General features: G+C 42.3%; 3 protein-coding genes across 4 annotated transcripts in view; all 3 read right to left on the reverse strand.

Moving 5' to 3' along the window:
• Nucleotides 1-22,322, reverse strand: part of LOC135497392 (uncharacterized) — a 114,919-nt gene that overhangs the window by 21,923 nt on the left and 70,674 nt on the right. The window lies entirely within an intron of this gene.
• LOC135497393 (growth hormone secretagogue receptor type 1-like) lies at nucleotides 1,951-5,925 on the reverse strand. Its single transcript, XM_064787267.1, has 3 exons — nucleotides 4,859-5,925; nucleotides 4,314-4,537; nucleotides 1,951-3,308 (listed from the first exon to the last, which is right to left on the reverse strand). Exons 1-3 carry the CDS (start codon nucleotides 5,170-5,172, stop codon nucleotides 2,806-2,808), a joined length of 1,041 nt encoding a protein of 346 aa, XP_064643337.1. The 5' UTR covers nucleotides 5,173-5,925; the 3' UTR covers nucleotides 1,951-2,805.
• On the reverse strand, nucleotides 5,462-8,550 carry LOC135497171 (growth hormone secretagogue receptor type 1-like). The gene is made up of 4 exons (XM_064786917.1): nucleotides 7,859-8,550; nucleotides 7,314-7,537; nucleotides 5,995-6,305; nucleotides 5,462-5,491 (listed from the first exon to the last, which is right to left on the reverse strand). The coding sequence occupies exons 1-4, from the start codon at nucleotides 8,170-8,172 to the stop codon at nucleotides 5,462-5,464; spliced, it is 879 nt and encodes a 292-aa protein (XP_064642987.1). The 5' UTR covers nucleotides 8,173-8,550.

The following is a 22,322-nucleotide window of genomic DNA, read 5'->3' on the forward strand; positions in this document are numbered from 1 at the left end:
ACCGGCGGGATCACACTTATGACGTCATACAACCTAAAAGGAATTGACGTCACGACGTATGCAATACTAACAAGAATCAGCATTCTCGTCAAGTAGGCTGTTTCCTTCTCACGGGTCTTTTGGCCATCTTTGTTCACACCCATCTTGCCCGTTTCTTTGGCAGCTTTACGTAACACATAGATGATCCAGAGATTACAGAAAACGATGATACAGAAAGGCGCGATCGTCCCGATTGCTAGTTGATAAGCGTTGCCAAGGACTTCGAAGTCGGGGTCATCTGGCACTTGTATTTTTACCATACTTGTACCTGAAAAGATGAAAACAGTTCAACCCAAGAGATACGGGGTAAATTGCTTCCATCTGGGTACATGTAGTCGCCTTCCTCTCATCTGAACGTACAGAGTCAGTAGTGAAGTTTGCAGCTACACGTTTTCAGCTACGAAACGTTGTAGCATAAATCACAGAGTCCCTCTGGATTTTAACTTAAATTAGCAAAAATAATTCAATTTAAAAACCAGCAGAAACCATGATGAAAATTGGTACAGTAATTTTTTTCTTGTTAAAGTAGCTGAATAAATATATTGATGTGCCTGTCTAATTGGATCTATTTCTTTTTTCAGTTTCTACCGGTGGAATATTGCATCCCGAGAAAGACAAACACGGTAGAGCTAACACAATTGAGAAGACTGGCTGCATATAGGGAGGTTAAGCAAGCGTACGAAAACGAAAACGAAGTCGAAAATATCATTGAGCATAACATGTCAGCTTCCTTTTGCGATTTCGTCCGCGTAATTCATCAGTACTTTTTGAATTCAACACCATAAAGCTTAAATTCCATAGTCCGAGTCTGATCCCTTTTTGCATGTAGCCAATATGCATTCGAGACCGACGGCACCGACTTTAACCGTGACCGGGGCAAAATAACTTCACAAGAAACACGAGGCACTTGTGCTTCCAACTCGTGACGTCATGACAGGTCAAGGTCACTGATGAAGCTTCAAGTTGGCGGTAAAAACGTTTCTCCTACTAAGACATTTTTTTTGTGCGGTTAATGAAGGGAACTAAGAGCTCATATTTCATTAAGAACTTCACACATCATCAAACGTTGGTTGGAATGATGTCACGTCTTCCGTAGCGTTTGCCGATCTTGGTGAAATAGCCAGCTAAAGAAAGCAAGAGACAGCGCGAGTGCCCCATTGTCATGATGCAACAAGGGGTGATCGGGTGCACTTCTACGCTCTGCTTCGCTAGGAATCAAAAGTTGGGTCCAAGATCGGCAGTCACCTCCAACTGCAACCTAATTGTAAGTGTCTTACCGCCCGTGTATTCACTCTCGACGATCTTAAACGTGAAGAACATGTAGACATTAATGCTGCAGAAGAATACAAAGATGGCGGCGATCGTAATACATGCACGGCGTGATGTACAGAGCCTGGGAGCAGACATGGGGAACCGCACGACGATCAGCCTATCTATGGTCATGGCGGCCAGATAGAAACCCGAAAGGATTGCCGAGGTGTACGACATGTACCACATCCCCCTGAAATAGAATCGTCGAGTCGGGGTAAATGATATTTTGAGAAGCGCAACATATTTGAAATTTCAGAATGTTTTAAAGTGGGACTATACGCAGATGCTAGTGTAAGGGTTAAAGATGGAAGTCTTGAAGTGACTAGAAGGCAATTGGGGGCCTGAGCTAGTATTCCAAATAAAAGCGGTATGATGGCTAGATGCTAGATGACGGCGATAGTAACACTGCGCTTCTCGTTGTCTGTCATCACCCGCTCGCAGCCCTTATAAATGTTTCTATGACGGACATCTCGACGGAAACCTATCAACATTTGCGTAAACCTTTACTCACTGCATGGCCAACTCAGAAGGTGCATCCTCGGCAGGGGCCCAGAAGATCCAAGCTAATGCCCATCCTTGCGTTATCGTCACATTGGAGTCAACAACAGCCAGAGCTGTCATGTAATTACAAGTAGAAATCTTCCGATTGTCTTTCTGCACAGTCACCAGAATTGACATGACGTTCCCGAAGAGAGCTAGAACCACCACCACAGCGAATACATATTGTGTGAAGATCTTGTAGAGGATGCGAAGGGTTAGAACCGCGGGATCTACCTCCGTTGTAGCGGTCCAAAAAACGACGGTGTATTCGGCATTGTCAGCCATGTTGACGGCAGCAAGCTCCGTTTCCTTCTCCAGCAACTGACTTCAAAACCAAACTCTACTGACTTCACGAAAAAATGGCACTGCGCGCAAAAAACCGCTGGGAAATGTTGTCTTTTATGCTTCAAGGGGCTCGTTCTTGCTAATGCTTGGTAATGTTGGCTTGGTTTCTTTTTCTGGCCAAGTATGTATGTACATTGGACTTGGCTTTTTCCGTCGCCAGGTGTGTTACCAGAGAACTACGATGCAAAAGTATACGCAGCGCATTACGAAACGAATCATTTGTAGAGGCTTATCCGACGTACATCACCTGAACGGTGAGCTAGATGTAGAATGCATGAAATCAAATATGATATTACTGTTATATCAACTGGATATAAAACCCCCAAGGGCGGGCGGGTCGGCGCAGGAGTTTTTATGACGACGAAGATGAGGACGCAATGATTGTAATTGGACTAGTTATGCAACAAAACAGCACGGACAATCGGCATACGAGATACAAAGATGTAATGGGCAGCAGTATACATGTACAGATATTTATGATCATAATACTTTATTAAAGACAACATTACCAATTATTGTCATTTAAGGCGTGTTTGTAGTGTCCAAGGGCGTTCCCACTATAGTTCCCTCTTAGTTTCTGCATGCGCAGCATGAGAACATCTGGCGAAGTCTCTGCTTGACGTCATCTCGATACTTCTTTCCGCCCCCTATACAGTAAAGGTAAAAGTTGATGCCATAATTCAACTCCCAAAACTGGATAATGATAAAATGTTGGCAATAAAATCTCAAACTCCAATACTCTTCTTCCATTTTGTAGTGTACCCTGACCGGCGGGATCACACTTATGACGTCATACAACCTAAAAGGAATTGACGTCACGACGTATGCAATACTAACAAGAATCAGCATTCTCGTCAAGTAGGCTGTTTCCTTCTCACGGGTCTTTTGGCCATCTTTGTTCACACCCATCTTGCCCGTTTCTTTGGCAGCTTTACGTAACACATAGATGATCCAGAGATTACAGAAAACGATAATACAGAAAGGCGCGATGGTCCCGATTGCTAGTTGATAAGCGTTGCCAAGGACTTCGAAGTCGGGGTCATCTGGCACTTGTATTTTTACCATACTTGTACCTGAAAAGATGAAAACAGTTCAACCCAAGAGATACGGGGTAAATTGCTTCCATCTGGGTACATGTAGTCGCCTTCCTCTCATCTGAACGTACAGAGTCAGTAGTGAAGTTTGCAGCTACACGTTTTCAGCTACGAAACGTTGTAGCATAAATCACAGAGTCCCTCTGGATTTTAACTTAAATTAGCAAAATCAATTCAATTTAAAAACCAGCAGAACCCATGATGAAAATTGGTACAGTAATTTCTTTCTTGTAAAAGTAGCTGAATAAATATATTGATGTGCCTGTCTAATTGGATCTATTTCTTTTTCAGTTTCTACCGGTGGAATATTGCATCCCGAGAAAGACAAACACGGAAGAGCTAACTCAATTGAGAAGACTGACTGCATATAGGGAGGTTAAGCAAGCGTACGAAAACGAAAACGAAGTCGAAAATATCATTGAGCATAACATGTCAGCTTCCTTTTGCGATTTCGTCCGCGTAATTCATCAGTACTTTTTGAATTCAACACCATAAAGCTTAAATTCCATAGTCCGAGTCTGATCCCTTTTTTCATGTAGCCAATATGCATTCGAGACCGACGGCACCGACTTCAACCGTGACCGGGGCAAAATAACTTCACAAGAAACACGAGGCACTTGTGCTTCCAACTCGTGACGTCATGACAGGTCAAGGTCACTGATGAAGCTTCAAGTTGGCGATAAAAACGTTTCTCCTACTAAGACATTTTTTGTGCAGTTAATGAAGGGAACTAAGAGCTCATATTTCATTAAGAACTTCACTATCATCAAATGTTGATTGGAATGATGCCACGTCTTCCGTGGCGTTTGCCGATCTTGGTGAAATAGCCAGCTAAAGAAAGCAAGAGACAGCGCGAGTGCCCCGTTGTCATGATGCAACTAGGGGTGATCGGGTGCACTTCTACGCTCTGCTTCGCTATGAATCAAAAGTTGGGTCCAAGATCGGCAGTCACCTCCAACTGCAACCTAATTGTAAGTGTCTTACCGCCCGTGTATTCACTCTCGACGATCTTAAACGTGAAGAACATGTAGACATTAATGCTGCAGAAGAATACAAAGATGGCGGCGATCGTAATACATGCACGGCGTGATGTACAGAGCCTGGGAGCAGACATGGGGAACCGCACGACGATCAGCCTATCTATGGTCATGGCGGCCAGATAGAAACCCGAAAGGATTGCCGAGGTGTACGACAGGTACCACATCCCCCTGAAATAGAATCGTCGAGTCGGGGTAAATGATATTTTGAGAAGCGCAACATATTTGAAATTTCAGAATGTTTTAAAGTGGGACTATACGCAGATGCTAGTCTAAGGGTTAAAGATGGAAGTCTTGAAGTGACTAGAAGACAATTGGGGGCCTGAGCTAGTATTACAAATAAAAGCGGAATGATGGCTAGATGCTAGATGACGGCGATAGTAACACTGCGCTTCTCGTTGTCTGTCATCACCCGCTCGCAGCCCTTATAAATGTTTCTATGACGGACATCTCGACGGAAACCTATCAAAATTTGCGTAAACCTTTACTCACTGCATGGCCAACTCAGAAGGTGCGTCCTCGGCAGGGGCCCAGAAGATCCAAGCTAATGCCCATCCGTGCGCTATCGTCACATTGGAGTCAACAACAGCCAGAGCTGTCATGTAATTACAAGTAGAAATCTTCCGATTGTCTTTCTGCACAGTCACCAGAATTGACATGACGTTCCCGAAGAGAGCTAGAACCACCACCACAGCGAATACATATTGTGTGAAGATCTTGTAGAGGATACGAAGGGTTAGAACCGCGGGATCTACCTCCGTTGTAGCGGTCCAAAAAACGGCGGTGGATACGGCATTGTCAGCCATGTTGACGGCAGCAAGCTCCGTTTCCTTCTCCAGCAACTGACTTCAAAACCAAACTCTACTGACTTCACGAAAAAATGGCACTGCGCGCAAAAAACCGCTGGGAAATGTTGTCTTTTATGCTTCAAGGGGCTCGTTCTTGCTAATGCTTGGTAATGTTGGCTTGGTTTCTTTTTCTGGCCAAGTATGTATGTACATTGGACTTGGCTTTTTCCGTCGCCAGGTGTGTTACCAGAGAACTACGATGCAAAAGTATACGCAGCGCATTACGAAACGGATCATTTGACGAGGCTTATCCGACGTACATCACCTGAACGGTGAGCTAGATGTAGAATGCATGAAATCAAATATGATATTACTGTTATATCAACTGGATATAAAACCCCCAAGGGCGGGCGGGTCGGCGCAGGAGTTTTTATGACGACGAAGATGAGGACGCGATGATTGTAATTGGACTAGTTATGCAACAAAACAGCACGGACAATCGGCATACGAGATACAAAGATGTAATGGGCAGCAGTATACATGTACAGATATTTATGATTATAATACTTTATTAAAGACAACATTACCAATTATTGTCATTTGAGGCGTGTTTGTAGTGTCCAAGGGCGTTCCCACTATAGTTCCCTCTTAGTTTCTGCATGCGCAGCATGAGAACATCTGTCGAAGTCTCTGCTTGACGTCATCTCGATACTTCTTTCCGCCCCCTATACAGTAAAGGTAAAAGTTGATGCCATAATTCAACTCCCAAAACTGGATAATAATAAAATGTTGGCAATAAAATCTCAAACTCCAATACTCTTCTTTCATTTTGTAGTGTACCCTGACCGGCGGGATCACACTTATGACGTCATACAACCTGAAAGGAATTGACGTCACGACGTATGCAATACTAACAAGAATCAGCATTCTCGTCAAGTAGGCTGTTTCCTTCTCACGGGTCTTTTGGCCATCTTTGTTCACACCCATCTTGCCCGTTTCTTTGGCAGCTTTACGTAACACATAGATGATCCAGAGATTACAGAAAACGATAATACAGAAAGGTGCGATCGTTCCGATTGCTAGTTGATAAGCGTTGCCAAGGACTTCGAAGTCGGGGTCATCTGGCACTTGTATTTTTACCATACTTGTACCTGAAAAGATGAAAACAGTTCAACCCAAGAGATACGGGGTAAATTGCTTCCATCTGGGTACATGTAGTCGCCTTCCTCTCATCTGAACGTACAGAGTCAGTAGTGAAGTTTGCAGCTACACGTTTTCAGCTACGAAACGTTGTAGCATAAATCACAGAGTCCCTCTGGATTTTAACTTAAATTAGCAAAAATAATTCAATTTAAAAACCAGCAGAAACCATGATGAAAATTGGTACAGTAATTTCTTTCTTGTAAAAGTAGCTGAATAAATATATTGATGTCCCTGTCTCATTGGATCTATTTCTTTTTCAGTTTCTACCGGTGGAATATTGCATCCCGAGAAAGACAAACACGGTAGAGCTAACACAATTGAGAATACTGACTGCATATAGGGAGGTTAAGCAAGCGTACGAAAACGAAAACGAAGTCGAAAATATCATTGAGCATAACATGTCAGCTTCCTTTTGCGATTTCGTCCGCGTAATTCATCAGTACTTTTTGAATTCAACACCATAAAGCTTAAATTCCATAGTCCGAGTCTGATCCCTTTTTGCATGTAGCCAATATGCATTCGAGACCGACGGCACCGACTTTAACCGTGACCGGGGCAAAATAACTTCACAAGAAACACGAGGCACTTGTGCTTCCAACTCGTGACGTCATGACAGGTCAAGGTCACTGATGAAGCTTCAAGTTGGCGGTAAAAACGTTTCTCCTACTAAGACATTTTTTTTGTGCGGTTAATGAAGGGAACTAAGAGCTCATATTTCATTAAGAACTTCACACATCATCAAACGTTGGTTGGAATGATGCCACGTCTTCCGTGGCGTTTGCCGATCTTGGTGAAATAGCCAGCTAAAGAAAGCACGAGACAGCGCGAGTGCCCCGTTGTCACGATGCAACAAGGGGTGATCGGATGCACTTCTACGCTCTGCTTCGCTATGAATCAAAAGTTGGGTCCAAGATCGGCAGTCACCTCCAACTACAACCTAATTGTAAGTGTCTTACCGCCCGTGTATTCACTCTCGACGATCTTAAACGTGAAGAACATGTAGACATTAATGCTGCAGAAGAATACAAAGATGGCGGCGATCGTAATACATGCACGGCGTGATGTACAGAGCCTGGGAGCGGACATGGGGAACCGCACGACGATCAGCCTATCTATGGTCATGGCGGCCAGATAGAAACCCGAAAGGATTGCCGAGGTGTACGACATGTACCACATCCCCCTGAAATAGAATCGTCGAGTCGGGGTAAATGATATTTTGAGAAGCGCAACATATTTGAAATTTCAGAATGTTTTAAAGTGGGACTATACGCAGATGCTAGTCTAAGGGTTAAAGATGGAAGTCTTGAAGTGACTAGAAGGCAATTGGGGGCCTGAGCTAGTATTCTAAATAAAAGCGGTATGATGGCTAGATGCTAGATGACGGCGATAGTAACACTGCGCTTCTCGTTGTCTGTCATCACCCGCTCGCAGCCCTTATAAATGTTTCTATGACGGACATCTCGACGGAAACCTATCAAAATTTGCGTAAACCTTTACTCACTGCATGGCCAACTCAGAAGGTGCGTCCTCGGCAGGGGCCCAGAAGATCCAGGCTAATGCCCATCCGTGCGCTATCGTCACATTGGAGTCAACAACAGCCAGAGCTGTCATGTAATTACAAGTAGAAATCTTCCGATTGTCTTTCTGCACAGTCACCAGAATTGACATGACGTTCCCGAAGAGAGCTAGAACCACCACCACAGCGAATACATATTGTGTGAAGATCTTGTAGAGGATACGAAGGGTTAGAACCGCGGGATCTACCTCCGTTGTAGCGGTCCAAAAAACGACGGTGGATACGGCATTGTCAGCCATGTTGGCGGCAGCAAGCTCCGTTTCCTTCTCCAGCAACTGACTTCAAGACCAAACTCTACTGACTTCACGAAAAATGGCACTGCGCGCAAAAAACCGCTGGGTTATGTTGTCTTTTATGCTTCAAGGGGCTCGTTCTTGCTAATGCTTGGTAATGTTGGCTTGGTTTCTTTTTCTGGCCAAGTAAGTATGTACTTTGGACTTGGCTTTTTCCGTCGCCAGGTATGTTACCAGAGAACTACGATGCAAAAGTATACGCAGCGCATTACGAAACGGATCATTTGACGAGGCTTATCCGACGTACATCACCTGAACGGTGAGAGAGATGCAGAATGTATGAAATCAAATATGATATTACTGTTATATCAACTGGATATAAAACCCCCAAGGGCGGGTCCGCGCAGGAGTTTTTATGACGACGAAGATGAGGACGCGATGATTGTAATTGGACTAGTTATACAACAAAACAGCACGGACAATCGGCATACGAGATACAAAAATGTAATCAGACGCGAGCGACCACCTCAACCTGACACCGGGTTTCCTCCCGTGTTTAGTCATTATTTTTTAGTCAATTTTTTAAAGTTTTCCTCATGAAATAGGTTTATGTGTTGTTTAAAACGTACATTAGTCCATCACATGATATCTGAATCAATAGAACAACAGCGCCGATTGATCTGCCGCACTAATCCCAAACCACACCCTTTACATAAAGAGTGAAACGTATATTATTGTTCTCGTTGTGTGTGTCGGTTAATTTGGGGCTGAGCAATCACAGTGATTTTGGCATCTTCTAGCACATGTGATCTACTCCGTGAATCGTGCACCAGCGGATCCAAGACGGCGGCCCGTGACGACGGATTACGCGACGACGCTGAAGTCTATAAATCAACTACACAAATATTGACCATCAATAAGACTTGACCTTTCGTCCCAGCCAATCAACAGAAGCCTGGATCCTCCAATATCGGTTATTGAGAATTGGACACAGGGATAGTCTGATCGGGCAGATCAAATAATATTGGAGTAAGGGCTTGTCGTATTTCGATAAAATTGATCTTTTGTAATGAAATCGTGGTTAGTGAGATGGCCAATACATGTGCTGCATTCCTTTTCGTATTTGTCGATGAAGACACATACATGTAATTTGATATACCAATATACCGCTACCAGTAGGTCTGAGGCGTAGCCAAAAAAGGGGACAGGCTGCGACAACCTCTCTATTCCCAATAATCACATTCCCGGCAGGGAATGACAATTGTTCACTTCTATTAAGAACTTTTTATTGAAACCAACTCGAGCAACGAGTGGGTTAACTTCCTATATCGAAATGTATCAACACAATATACAATTTCATCATATGTAACTCTATTCTCGAATACCACGGATGATTTTATAGACTCCGCTCTCGATGTATCAATTTTCTTTTATGTTACTGTGTATAAGACCCAGGAAAGTAAAAACCCTGAATCTCAGGATGGTCTTTCCAAATTCAAATCCCAGCCTCCAGAAATGTACAAATTCGATCCTTGCCCTCCTGGGTAATATGTTATACTCACACAAAACTTTTATACATATTGAAGTTGTAATTTCCGTGACAACTAACGACGAGTTTGATGTTAGTTGTCATGGTTACCGCGTCATAAACGATGCTATGGCAACGTTGCTAACCTTTGACAAATCAATCACCGCCAACTCCGGAAGGGTCTCAAGCAGCTTTAATAAGATGGATGAAGATGATTGCAAACGATATAAACCAACTTCCAAGAAAAGGTTTTTTACTTTGGCAGCAGATATGCAATCATGCAGGGTCACAGAGATGGCGGTGTTCACTTGGTTGGTTCTTCTACTAGGCAAACAATATGGCGGGCGGCCGGTGGATCCGATCGCTACATAAATTTATCTTGCATGGTGTAGTGATATTGAAGAGACTATGGAACAATGCTATCATTGGCTTTTTCATTACCACGGCTTTTAAATTCGAAATCCTCTGCAAATATTTACAAAGTTTTCCTCCTGCTCGGCCAGTCGACCGAGAAAGAATCCAGTGAGCCAGTGACAATGTCCTTCCGAGAACCCAGAGTACCTATTACAATATCCGTGACTCCTTTCACTCTGTGACTGCAATCCACTCAATCATATCGAAGTTGGAAATAACGAGCCTTTGCAACAAAACGGGGATTACGAGTTTTCCATTTTCGAATCACGTGATCAACATGTGGCAGCCCAATACGTGATAATGAGCGCAATATGATGTATCACTATTTGTTTTGATAATCCCGGGGGATTTGGGTGAATGTCTAAAGTTTTGATTTCGAGACAATACGTGACGCTTATCATTAGGCTCAAAATAAGACACAAGGATGCACGTGATTGCTGATGTTCGCTACAATCATCGATTGGCTGGAACTATCACGAGTTTGCCCGAACCACATCAACGACCATCGATTGGCGGAAAATATATCTCCTGACCGCCCGATTCTAAAACTGGGTCAGTGCGTTGCCAAATGGAAATATCGATGATGGGCAATGTGGACACTGTACAGGCCGCGCCGGTGGGCTCCTGGTGATAAATACTGGTGAAAAGTGCTTGAAAATAGACATTACGTGAAAGCTGGTTTGAGTGAGTTCATCTCCTATCTGCGCCTAGTACGAAATCTTCAAACTTAATACACAAAATGACAAATAGTTGCTTTGAGCAAGCGCAGTTATGTTTCAAATCGACAAAGATTGCTTTAAATGCGGCATTTTCCCACCTAGTAAATCATCGGCAGTGTATCGGAATAATGGGCTTCATCATCCTAATGAACAGACAAATGGGGCTTGAACAATGAAATCTTTTCACATAAAAAGGAAGACAGTTGAGCAACAAGCTATTTGCCTAGCTATTTGCGTCTTCCTTATGGATTGAAAAAAAGAAATTAATTTGATTAAAAATCCGGTAAAATGTATGTAGGGTTTACGTGTATGCGTTGCCGTGTTTGTTATAGGGTTTGGACGCGATGCCACTTAGCAATCTCGCTCGTTTCTGAGTTGCTGAAGCAGTAAGCTGAGCGCTTTAATGGGCACATTTCTCTCATCCATTCGAACTTTGTCCTCATACGACCAATTTGGGATGAATGGAAACTAAGAGAAATTTCTATAAGAATATTATTGGAAACCACCCTCAGTGGTTCACTTTGGTTTATCAACCCTGCCATCAGCCCCGGAGAAATGTTGCGGATCCTAATTTCACTTCAACCCATATACTCTCATTCTTTACCTTGTGATACAAACAATATTTATCAAGATTAGTCCACTTCCAGGTCTATCCCAACAGCAAAATCAGCTGCCATCAGTCTACTTCAGGGTATCGTAATGAAGAAACCCACATCGGAACAGAGATAAAGGATCTCCACCTACGTCTCTGATCGACAATTCCTTTAAATGCCAATTCAAATTCTTTATTCCTCGCCAAAGACAGAAGATAGAAATTCGGTTAGTGTAGCGGAAAATTAAACAGTAGTCAGTTTGCCTTGGGGACTATTTGCCGCGGCGCTCATGTTTCTCATTTGGCATGTTTGGTGGGGTATTTTGCTTGCCCTGGATAGACACCAGATACAAGGAAACTTTAGTTTTATGTCTCATTCGAAGAACTGTGAAGAGCCAGAAATTTCATTTCTTTAAAAGCCACTCAGCTTCATCGAGCTAAATCCTGGGTTCTCCCCGGGATCGAACCCCGTCCGTCTAGGTAGTCGCCAGCAGTGTTAACCACCAGGTCTTGAGCTCCCTTGCGATAGCCAAAACGATGACCCATTATCTTTGTGTGACCTTTGCCAGGACACCTATTACTCGAGCTGCATCCAACCCACAGCCAACCGGCCTCGTGGCCTTGGGCATCATCAGCTCCTAGGAGGAACTCACTCGAGTAGAAATCTAATCTAATAGAACTTTCTCACAGTCTCTCAACTCAGATCAAAAAGGTGAAGTCGATCATAATGATGGATCTGATTTGGCAGTTTTTTCAAGGGTTCTACATCTTAGCGCACCGTTGCCTGGCAACACGTCGATGATTTGATTGGGTTTGACAGCAAACGGCAGCGAGGATCTCGGTGCGCGGCTGCTGCCAACTCTCGCGAGAAAGCTTCTCCTTGCTTCGTGAGACTTCGTGTTGACAGTTTAGGTCACGTCGACGTTGATTCCTTCAACACCGATAAAAAGATACGCACTGAAGGATGTATTTACTGAAGACTTTCTTTGTTTATTTTTGTCAGTAACTAGATGATCCATTTGAGTCTCCAGGGGTGTTGAAGCGACAAGGCGATATAGAAGACCTGAGAAAAGAATGACAGCCCCAATCCATTTATCGTCGCTGACCTTTTTCTGCGACACGTGACATGAATACCTCCTTGCGACCAGTTCTAGAAGCGACAACTGCGACACGTTGTTGTGGTAAAGCATCAAGCGAACTCCCCAAGATGTACCCTTTTCTTTTAAAAGCGAATGCAACATCAAACGGTGAATAGGCCTGAACTGGTTGGAAAATTCATATCATGTCTTCAAGGAAAATAAATCACTTCTGGTAGACCCTACCCCTGTCTTACGCAATTGACCCTAGTCGCAGGCCAATCCTCTAGCATTGAAAATTCCATCTTTAAATCTAGCCTCGAATCTACCATCCGATTTATCTATCGGTCAAAACCAACATCAAGGAAATGAAACGAGTTTGCACTAACATTTGCATTCATGAAATACAGTAGCTTGATTTACAAGCAAAAGCTTCTCGCATTGATGTTTGGTTGGTGAACTAAGTTCACGTTCACAATCTATCATCTCGCCAAGCTCCAGAAACTATGTTATTGTAAGTTAGTTCTGGCCTGGAATTTCCCTCTGGTCCTGCCACTGCAATATATCATTGTATGACCAGTTCTACTATTTATTAGAATCACGCTCTATGCAATCTTTTACATAGCACTGAGGAGGTTGCTCTATCAGACTTGTGGTACAGGAGACGCCCAACAAACCAGTCGATGGACGCTTTGCCTTTACGGACCTTTGGTTGGTGCGTGCGGCCCTGCGACGAAGTAGTAAATCCGAGTGCAGCAAGTCAGGGAAACACTCGGAAAGAACATTCCCGACTGCAACATAAACCTCAATTCACCCTTCCCCTTCCCCTCTATCAGGTACCACAATTGACCACAAACGAGCACATGACGCTTAGTGAGCCCATACATGTTTTCTCCTCGACACTGATATCTCTTATCGGATTCGACAACCCTTAATGTTTCATTAAACAAAACTAACCGCGTGCTGTTTGTGCTTTTTCAGCCAATGTTAGCACGAAGTAGCGCGTTTATTGGATCCAGTAGAAGGCTAATCAAGCAAACAATTTGCTATCATAGCCCAGAATTTGTTGCATGCAGATGGGTGGAAAAACACTAGCGGTATCTTATCATCTGGATTTGTCAAAAAGACGACAAGTTTTCGGTGCAGCTTTCATCGCGGGGATGTTCTGTGAAAATCGAAAGCGCTATGGGACTCGTCAAGTTGTTTCTGACTCAAAGAGATCTTCTAAGCAATACCGTTAACAAAATAATAATGCGGTCGCCTGTCAGACAATGGTTGTTTCCAGAAGATTAGACCAATCCACCTTTTGCCCTGAAGCTAAATGACATACATGACAATAGCAGATAATTTGGTACAGAGTGAACATGACGAATGCTATATTGAGAGATGATAATCTATATCACCTCCTGATACCAGACGATTATATCCAATAAACGAACACTTCAAACGATTACATGTTCTTTTCCCGGGGACTGTAAAGAGGCAAAAGGTCTTCTCGTCGCTTCCCTTGAACCACACAGATGTCATTGCGTCTGGTCGCGTGTCAGCAAGAGGATATTATTGGTCCACCAACGGGAGTTCTTGACTGAAAGGTGACCTTGCAAGTGATCATATTAACAAAATCCTAATGCGAACGCCTGTCAGACAATGGTTGTAACAAGAAGGTCAGCCCAAGCTACATTTAGCTATGAAGCTAAAGGCTAATAACATTATGACAATAACAAACACTTTGCACAAAGCTATATTGGGAAATATCTACATCACCTTCTGGAACAAAACGTCCAATACACGGCAAGGTCAAACAATTACATGTTCTTCTCCAGAGGAGTGTAGATTAAAAGGACCTTTACCTTTCTCTCTCTCGCTAGCTTTTTCGATGTAACGCTTGCAATGTTCGCAATATTAGTGATAAGGTGGGCTTAATTTGTATAGTCGATGCCAGAAACACCAAATGCATACTCATACCTCCACTCTAATGAGATTTGTGGCTGTACATCAACAACAGTTATGACCCTTTTAATCATCGGCACAAGATAATGAGGCAATAGATCAAGTTTATTTGCCCCAAGTTGGTCATGGTAGCGCTAATATGATGGCGGTCTTTCATTTCTTGGCAAAAGGAAAGTTGTGTAACCACTTTTTGCTTGAGTCTTCATGTCTTTTTGATATTATTATTGGTAGATATTTTACTAACTTCAGTGGTATTTTCAGTAGTGAGAAAATTATATTCTCTGCCTTGTCAGTAGGCTCGCAAAGCAAATGATTGCCGACTTGAAATCTAGACGAGAGCATTGACAATATTATAATTCATACTCTACCTGAACTAATCTGACTTTGGAGACCATGTGACTTACCTAAACAATAAAAAAAGAGAAGAACAAATCAGAACAGAGAAACGAAACCTTTTGTGTGGTTGCCACTTTGATGGAGGGGCTATGCCAGCAATATATTATTGACCTATTTTCTTCTTCCGCTGCCGGTCTTCCGGTCTTCTTGAACATGAGTAGCCTTTGCCCCATCAACAAAGGTCTGATTGATCAGGAATAATCAATGAAGTTGTATCGTTTGGGATTCTGACGACGGAAAGTTGATACAGGCTATCAATCCAAAGCTTCTTAAAGGAGTGTGAAAGAACTCTATCGCCTTATCCTTTGTTTTATCAGGTGGCGAATAAACCTTTCTGAACTGTTTGCTTGAAACAAAGTGTGCTTATTTTTGGTCATACCGAGTACGACCTTGCAATCCCCGAGGGAAAGGATATCAAGTTGATCCCAGACTCTCCTTCCAAACGAGGACCGTTGAATCGCAGACAATTTAAGACGGTAACTAGATACGGACGTGACACTAAAACAAATTTGTTTTGACTACATCACTGCTGTTAGGGCCCAACATGAAATTATTCTGGCGCACAGAAGATAACTGCAGGTCGTCCATTTCGATTAACGCTGCGAGAAAAAAAAACTGGCCAAAGAAAGAAAGTCAGCCGAGTTCGTAGCTAACGTATAATCCGGTTGACTGGCTTTACCACTTGGCCAAAGGAATGCGATGTCTGAAGCTGGTGATATTTCTTTAGACCTTCCTGCTGTATCACATGCAGCTAAAAGTGTTGAAGGTGATGACCGAATAGTTCAATTAGCGTACAGTTTCACCATCATAGGTGTGTCTAACAACGGTAAGGAAAGCATTCTGAGGCACCTGTCGTAGACTGAAATACAGGGAGCAATTCTCATAACAGCCAGCGTGAATAGTGAATTCATTTGACATTTCCATCTAGGTATTAAGGGTCTTTCTTGACCTTTGCGATATTTGAACAGAGGCTAGGCTTTAGCCGGCTCTGCCAATGATACTCTACTCATCGTGTATACAGCCAGATTCAACGTCTTCAAGTAGAAAATGTGATTTTACATTCACAGAACACTTTTCATTACTTTTGATGACGAACTTAAATTTAAGACAACGATTACGAGGATCTACATTTCTTTGAAATAGGTTTTAGACAGATGAAATGTTTATCTTGGAGTAGGAGTTTCAAACAAATTTAAATTGCATCACGTTTACAATGGACGTTTCAGACTGTTTGATGTCATAAGGAGAGGCATTTGTGAACTACTGCAGGTGGATAAGAGCTTCGTCTAGGAAATAACAAAAGCACTACCATTTCGAGCGGCCGGGAATTAAATAATCTGCTGTTCTTTGTTTCTTTAAAAGTCATGGTCTCTCTAGCTGTCTGTGTATTGAATCACTGCCGTGAAATATTGGAAACAACCATTTGAAACATTACAGGGGTTTCACCATTCTGCCCTGGTTCCCTGTAACTCACCGGGGTAACTATTATTAGCCGGGTGAGCTGCTTGTAGAGAAGAGAAATGTTTCGAAAGCAATAGTGACATCAACTGAAACCATGTATAGTCCATTCTTCTGAATCTGATCTTCGCAGCATATATACATGTAATTCACGGTTAAGGTAACTGTAGTATTGGCCAATCACACCTTGAGTTTAAAAGATCAACATTTCCCCGGAGCGAGGGTCCACATTGGTTAATTTCACTATCGAACTCGAGGCACTGAAACATAGCACACTAAATAAACCACCAGAAATAAAGTCTAATCAACTCAGTCCAATCAGAGTCTTTCAAATAAAGTCTCTGGTCCAATCCTGTAATTCTTTGTGGAGCGTACGGATGGTTCATTAAAACAAACAGCTGAGTAAATTGCGCAGGATTGCACCGAGATCTCGTATCATTTGTCCAATTGTTTTGGTTTGCTCAGTGAGACAGGTGAACAGTTTGAACGAACTGGATCTTTAGCATTCTGAACTATCAGACATACTCCGTCCGTGGCTTCCCCTAGTGCCTCTGAAAATACATGCCATTTATCTGTACATCGCGCGCCACTGTTTACAGTGCACCTCACCCAAACAAAGTGCTTGACGCCAGATTCCATGAAATATTTAGAGTGGCGCCTCTTAACTATGTGAAGTTTTCGTACAATTTGAGCGTACCGTGTTTTTACAATGGGTCAAACGTTTTAATGACATTTTTACTCAACGATGAGAATATCGACAGGTGCCGATTAATCGTCATTCGACCTGAGCCTTCAGTGTAATTTTTATTAATTTGTTGAGACGAGAATGAATGGTGCTGTTTTCGGGACAGAGTTGGTGATATCAGTATGACCTCTGTCATCATGACAACTTTCAAGGACAGCGAATGTCAACTACAATGTTCCTCTGAAGTACCAATTAATCCCGAGTTATATTACTCGTGAAGTCAATGTCAAGGTCAGGTTTGTAATTTGATATCCCATTGCTCACAAACCACCCAAATCCCAGTATCAATGTTCTACTGTAGAATGGATCAATTCCATCATCAGCCGTATTACATGTTATACGGCTTAACCGTACCACTTTATCTGAATACGATTTCCCCAAGAGCGAAGATTGCAAGCAACATTTCAATCGACACAGTGCATGATCCAAGCTAACCACAATGGTACTAAGAAGATTAAGGGTTTCCGACAAAATCAATTTGAAATGTCACCGAAGACCTTTGTGTTACATGTAAATGTCAAACTTTTGACTTTCTCCAAGACCAAATAATTCTATTGTATTATGCATTGTAATTGTGTATTGTATTTCAGTTGAGTACTTGGCCAAGAAGGCATGTATGCCATTGTATTTTTCTATTGTTGTGTCAGTTGAGTAACTACGTCAAATCGGCGTGTATGTCATTGTTATTGTTACGTGTGTCCAATTGGCCTGTGCTGTTGACCGAATTAGGCAGACGAGTATAGGAAACGAAGGCGTTCAGCTGTGCATGTATATCTTCGCTCGCTCGCGACCTAGTATGCATGTACAGAACGCTACAGTTTCCAAATAGTTTAGATGTCTATGTGCTCCCCTCTCTCGAAGCTGGTCAATTCCAAATTGGCTCGCTTTCGTGTGAGGGCACGTATGTAGTATATCTTGACTCTTTCTTGGACAAACTTTTTCTATGTATAATATGCTTTGTAATTGTGTGTCGTATTTTAGTTGTCAATGAGTAGTCAATGTATGCCCAATCGGGCTGTGTTGTTTACTGAATAAAGCAGACAGTTATAAACAAACCGAGTTCAGATGTTGTTCTTTGTGTTTCACTCTCACGAACCCAATTTCCAAACCACACCTTTCGATAGTGTGTAGTGCCAAAACTTAAAAATTCTTCTCCGACATCGAGGGGTGGACGACACTGAACATGGATCACACAGATCTACATGTACATCCCCTCTTGCCACTCGTTACCCTTTTTGGTATTGCTACAGCAGTTTAGAAGAGGGGTTCAAAGAGAAAGTGTTCTTCAGGCGATCTATCCAAATAATCATTGTCTCAGGTAATATAAATGATGGTATCCAATAATTGGTTCTCCAATGTACGGTGATTCAGACTAAATGAAAAGATCCACCACGGCTTGATGTCGGCGGGTTAATCTCAATAAAGACGATCGAAGGTTCCTTGGGCTCCCCTAACAAATTCCCTTAACACCCTTGCGGAAATGAGTATCGCGTGGCAATATTGGCAATATCTTCATGCTGAGAACGACTGTCTCTGAATCGGTCAGCGGAGACTGACAATTCATATAACATCTGATTGGCTGTTTCCCCTAGCTGCAGTTGCATTGAATCAAGACGTCTTCGAAGCAAGTAGGATTAGCGTTATTTGGATATGTTTAAAGGTCGTGTTATGATTGGTTGTGACCGGCATTGTATATCAGTGAATCACTGAAAATTGGTGCAGCTCTTTATTGCAGGGTTTTTCCACGCATTGCAGGAGCAGTATGACATTGGCGCAGTCCTTTAGTGCGATTGGAAGGTTTTACTCCGTAATGCAAGAGACGAATAGCAACATGTATTGGTGAAACCTTTATTAAGGCCCGTCATCGGCGTCAGTTTTTTACTTTGCGAATTAAACCGAGGTAACAGTGACTGCATATAGGCATTTTGATGCATTGTTGCCAGTTATAAGATGTGATATTCATGCATATTTTGCTGTGCATTGGTTTACTTTTAATTCTATTGTTAAGGGAGGTAATATTACAAAAAGTTTGCTAGCCGTGCTGAAACCATTCTAAATCTAAACCATCCAAACGCATTTGAAGCCAAGAGCAAACAACACAGCGCTTAAGGGGATAAGAATATTTGTCCAATATTGTTTCAATTACGGGGATGTCATCTTTTATAAGTTGAAATCTGAAATCAGTGGACAACCTGATTGCTGGTATAACTCCAGCGGTCAATGGATTGAGTCTTCAAAACTTTCTGAAATTTAGTTTCTTACATTTCTTTAAACGTTTAAACTTATTCGCTATGGGGCTTAACCTGGGGTTGATTGCTTTCCAATGTGATTGGAGGGACAAATTGAAAAGCGGCGGGGACATGATGGATTGCAGGGAAGGGGCTGCCGGGTGTTAGTTCAGCGTTTGTTCGATGTTTCAAACGCTTCAATCACACGATAGGCTGTGATTGATCTGTGTGAATCGGTTGGAGATATATCGACTTATCAAAAACAAAGTGCCTGACGACCTTGGGCACTCATGTCACAAATGAGAAGTTACGGATACAAAGTCCGTTGATACGTTAAACCTTGGAATAACCTCTTCCCAAAGCATCTTTATATGCAGCTAAGTTCTTGATCAATAATCTTTGAGTGCGACCATCAGCAAAGATAACAACAAAAGTAGCAACAACAATGCCAAGAGACAAAGAAGGCATGGTGCGGTACACACTCAGAAATATAAAGGTTTTGTTTATTTTTTTCCAATTTTACCAAACAAACTCCAAAGGAGTATATATTTGTGCTGGTCCGCGAAAGACCCTTAAGGTTGAAATTTTCAAAAACTTTGAAATTTTCAAAACAATTTTATTTCTAAGTGTGTAACTTTGATTCCTCTCAACAAGTTTCATGGACGGCCGCGCAATGTGGAAGACGCCAATTACATTGTATCCCGACTTGTAATGCTTTGTGATTGATGAGCTAGCAGGCATTGAACTGACCGATAAGGCGCCAAGATTTACCAGAACCACCAATGCTTCGTGAGCACGCAGTGGAATCTATTTATTCTTCCACTTGAGGGAATTCGATGATTCACACGATACTGCCAAGATAGAAATCCAGAGATGATATTATTTATGACAGAAATGTCATCCCAGACGAGATAATAAAGCCAGCATGATATCAGTTAGCCCCGTTGATAATATCACCAGATTCATACGAGCTGATGAAATAAGATATCAATACCGTAATTATTTTGTTGATGCCTGTTTTGACACAAAAAGTATTTCAAATTACAAAACGGCTCCATTTTGGAATCTTTCTCTCGTATAAATGACACACACTGTATTAGTTAAACCAGTTAAGGAATTGCAACCGAATTGGCGGTACTTCGCTGTCAACAAGACCGATCGGGTAAAACGAACCCAAACCCGGTAAGCCAGCCAAATGGATTTGGACGTAATTGGAGATCCACCCGAGCGGTCTTGATTTAACAACCAAGGACCTCCAGCGATGTCTTCATTTCTATTCTAAAGACTAAAAGGGCTCAATATGACAGTCGTCATGGAATCATAGAGCTTCATGTAATCTGCTGGCAAAGGTTTCCGTCATAGTGAAATTGAATGTATAATTTCGACAGATCAGGTCAAATACGCAGTACTGATCAAATGTACAGACGGGTTGAGCCTTGATGAGCATCCTGCTTTGGAAAAACCCTATTGCAGTCGAATTTGCTGGTAGCCTGACTTCAGTAATTGAAACGGACATATTAGACTGATAGAAGCTCTTGATCATAAAGCAAGTCAGACTCTTCCTTCTTATTTGAATTCAGAATCTGTTCAGTTATAAGGTTGGAAAGTGGCCGGGTTAATTCCCGTCGTCTTTGATTAAGATTCAACGCAGACGATTAATTTCTTAGATGAAAAGGTCGCAGACGTAATTAAACGAAAACATGGTGAACAGCCATCCTTTAACCTTTATGGTGATACTTTACCCGGGTTATGGGTATAAACATGACAAATAAAGTCTTGTTCTAATGACAAAGGATGCCTTGGTTTTCACCTCTTGGCGTTTTGTTTGTATTTGAACCATGCACAATAATCTCCGAGCCAAATGTTTTTAGCCTTGGGACAGCTCCACTTCGTATCCCGGTGTAACATTTTCGTTCACCCCTATTTCAGTGTTTCCATACAAAAGGCAGCTAGAGGGACCATGACTTATCAATGGAGGAAACAGAGAAATTATGTCAATCAGTCTTCCAACATTCCCTAAACAAAGAGGGGAAACACTCAGAAAAGAAAACACTCAAAAACTTTCCACTGGTACGACAAAGTGCACATGGATGGTACAGTACATCAAGGTATGGCTTTCAGGGACAGTGCTCCGTGATAAGGGTTACATGAACCAAGTTATGTCCGAGATGTGAACCACGTCATGTCCAACAAGATCTAGAGACAGCTCGGGGACATCACCTAATGCACCCTCTCGCATGTCAAAGCCCGCGGAAGACAGTGCCTTCCGCTTCGGTAGCAAATAGTTATTGATATGGCTGTCAAGGTCAGTGATGATGACCTTTATTAGTGGGGATAATTTGGTTATTCTTACATGGGAGCACATCAATAATACTAATGAGAGATTGCCAAGTAGCACTGAGAGTATATAATCAGGGCTCTCCTTGGAATACTTTTTCCAAGCAGTATGTACTTATATTAGCGGGTCACCTGGCTCTGCTGCCCTTGTTCCCCGAGTTCGAGGTTCCCATGGTCCTATGTTTCCTGTGATTATGAATGGACATGGCCAAAATGCCCAATGTTACAGAGTTCGTGATATAATTACTTGGTAAGGTCACCACGGGAATTATGCTTTTTGCGCTTGAGAAAATAGAATTTCAGATTTGATGAGATAGGTTTCTGCTCATGTGATTACATCTCCACGATATAAAAGATGGAGGTCATACAATAATTGGATGTTGCTGTTAGAATACTATTATGGACTCATGGTTTACTCCTTCGTCAATACCAAACGATACATGTACTAAAGGTATACAATGGATCAAACGACCACTTTTGGAGAGAAACAGATATTTGACCCAGACAAATTGATAAGATCTCAAACATGACCATAGACACGAAATCCTCTACACGACCTATACACCTTTCCTGAAATGGGGCGCTGAGTGTCCGAAATAGCTATGTCATAAGGGGAAACTAGGCCTTATGGTGGAGGGACAAAGGAGATAGTCATGGTTGACCAACACACTTGAATGCCTTTAATGACGTACAAGGGGGAAAAAGTTAGTTCC

Source organism: Lineus longissimus, chromosome 12 (assembly GCF_910592395.1).
Source record: "Lineus longissimus chromosome 12, tnLinLong1.2, whole genome shotgun sequence".
Taxonomy (NCBI): Eukaryota; Metazoa; Nemertea; class Pilidiophora; order Heteronemertea; family Lineidae; genus Lineus; species Lineus longissimus.

Bases quoted from the DNA above. Each gene is read 5' to 3' on its own strand.
- LOC135497393 (XM_064787267.1), bottom strand. From the start codon at position 5,172: ATGGCTGACAATGCCGTATCCACCGCCGTTTTTTGGACCGCTACAACG. The intron at 4,538-4,858 runs GTGAGTAAAGGT...ATTCTATTTCAG, and splicing joins CCTTCTGAGTTGGCCATGCA to GGGGATGTGGTACCTGTCGT. The intron at 3,309-4,313 runs GTAAGACACTTA...TCATCTTTTCAG, and splicing joins CGAGAGTGAATACACGGGCG to GTACAAGTATGGTAAAAATA.
- LOC135497171 (XM_064786917.1), bottom strand. From the start codon at position 8,172: ATGGCTGACAATGCCGTATCCACCGTCGTTTTTTGGACCGCTACAACG. The intron at 6,306-7,313 runs GTAAGACACTTA...TCATCTTTTCAG, and splicing joins CGAGAGTGAATACACGGGCG to GTACAAGTATGGTAAAAATA. The intron at 5,492-5,994 runs GTACACTACAAA...TTCTACATCTAG, and splicing joins GTGTGATCCCGCCGGTCAGG to CTCACCGTTCAGGTGATGTA.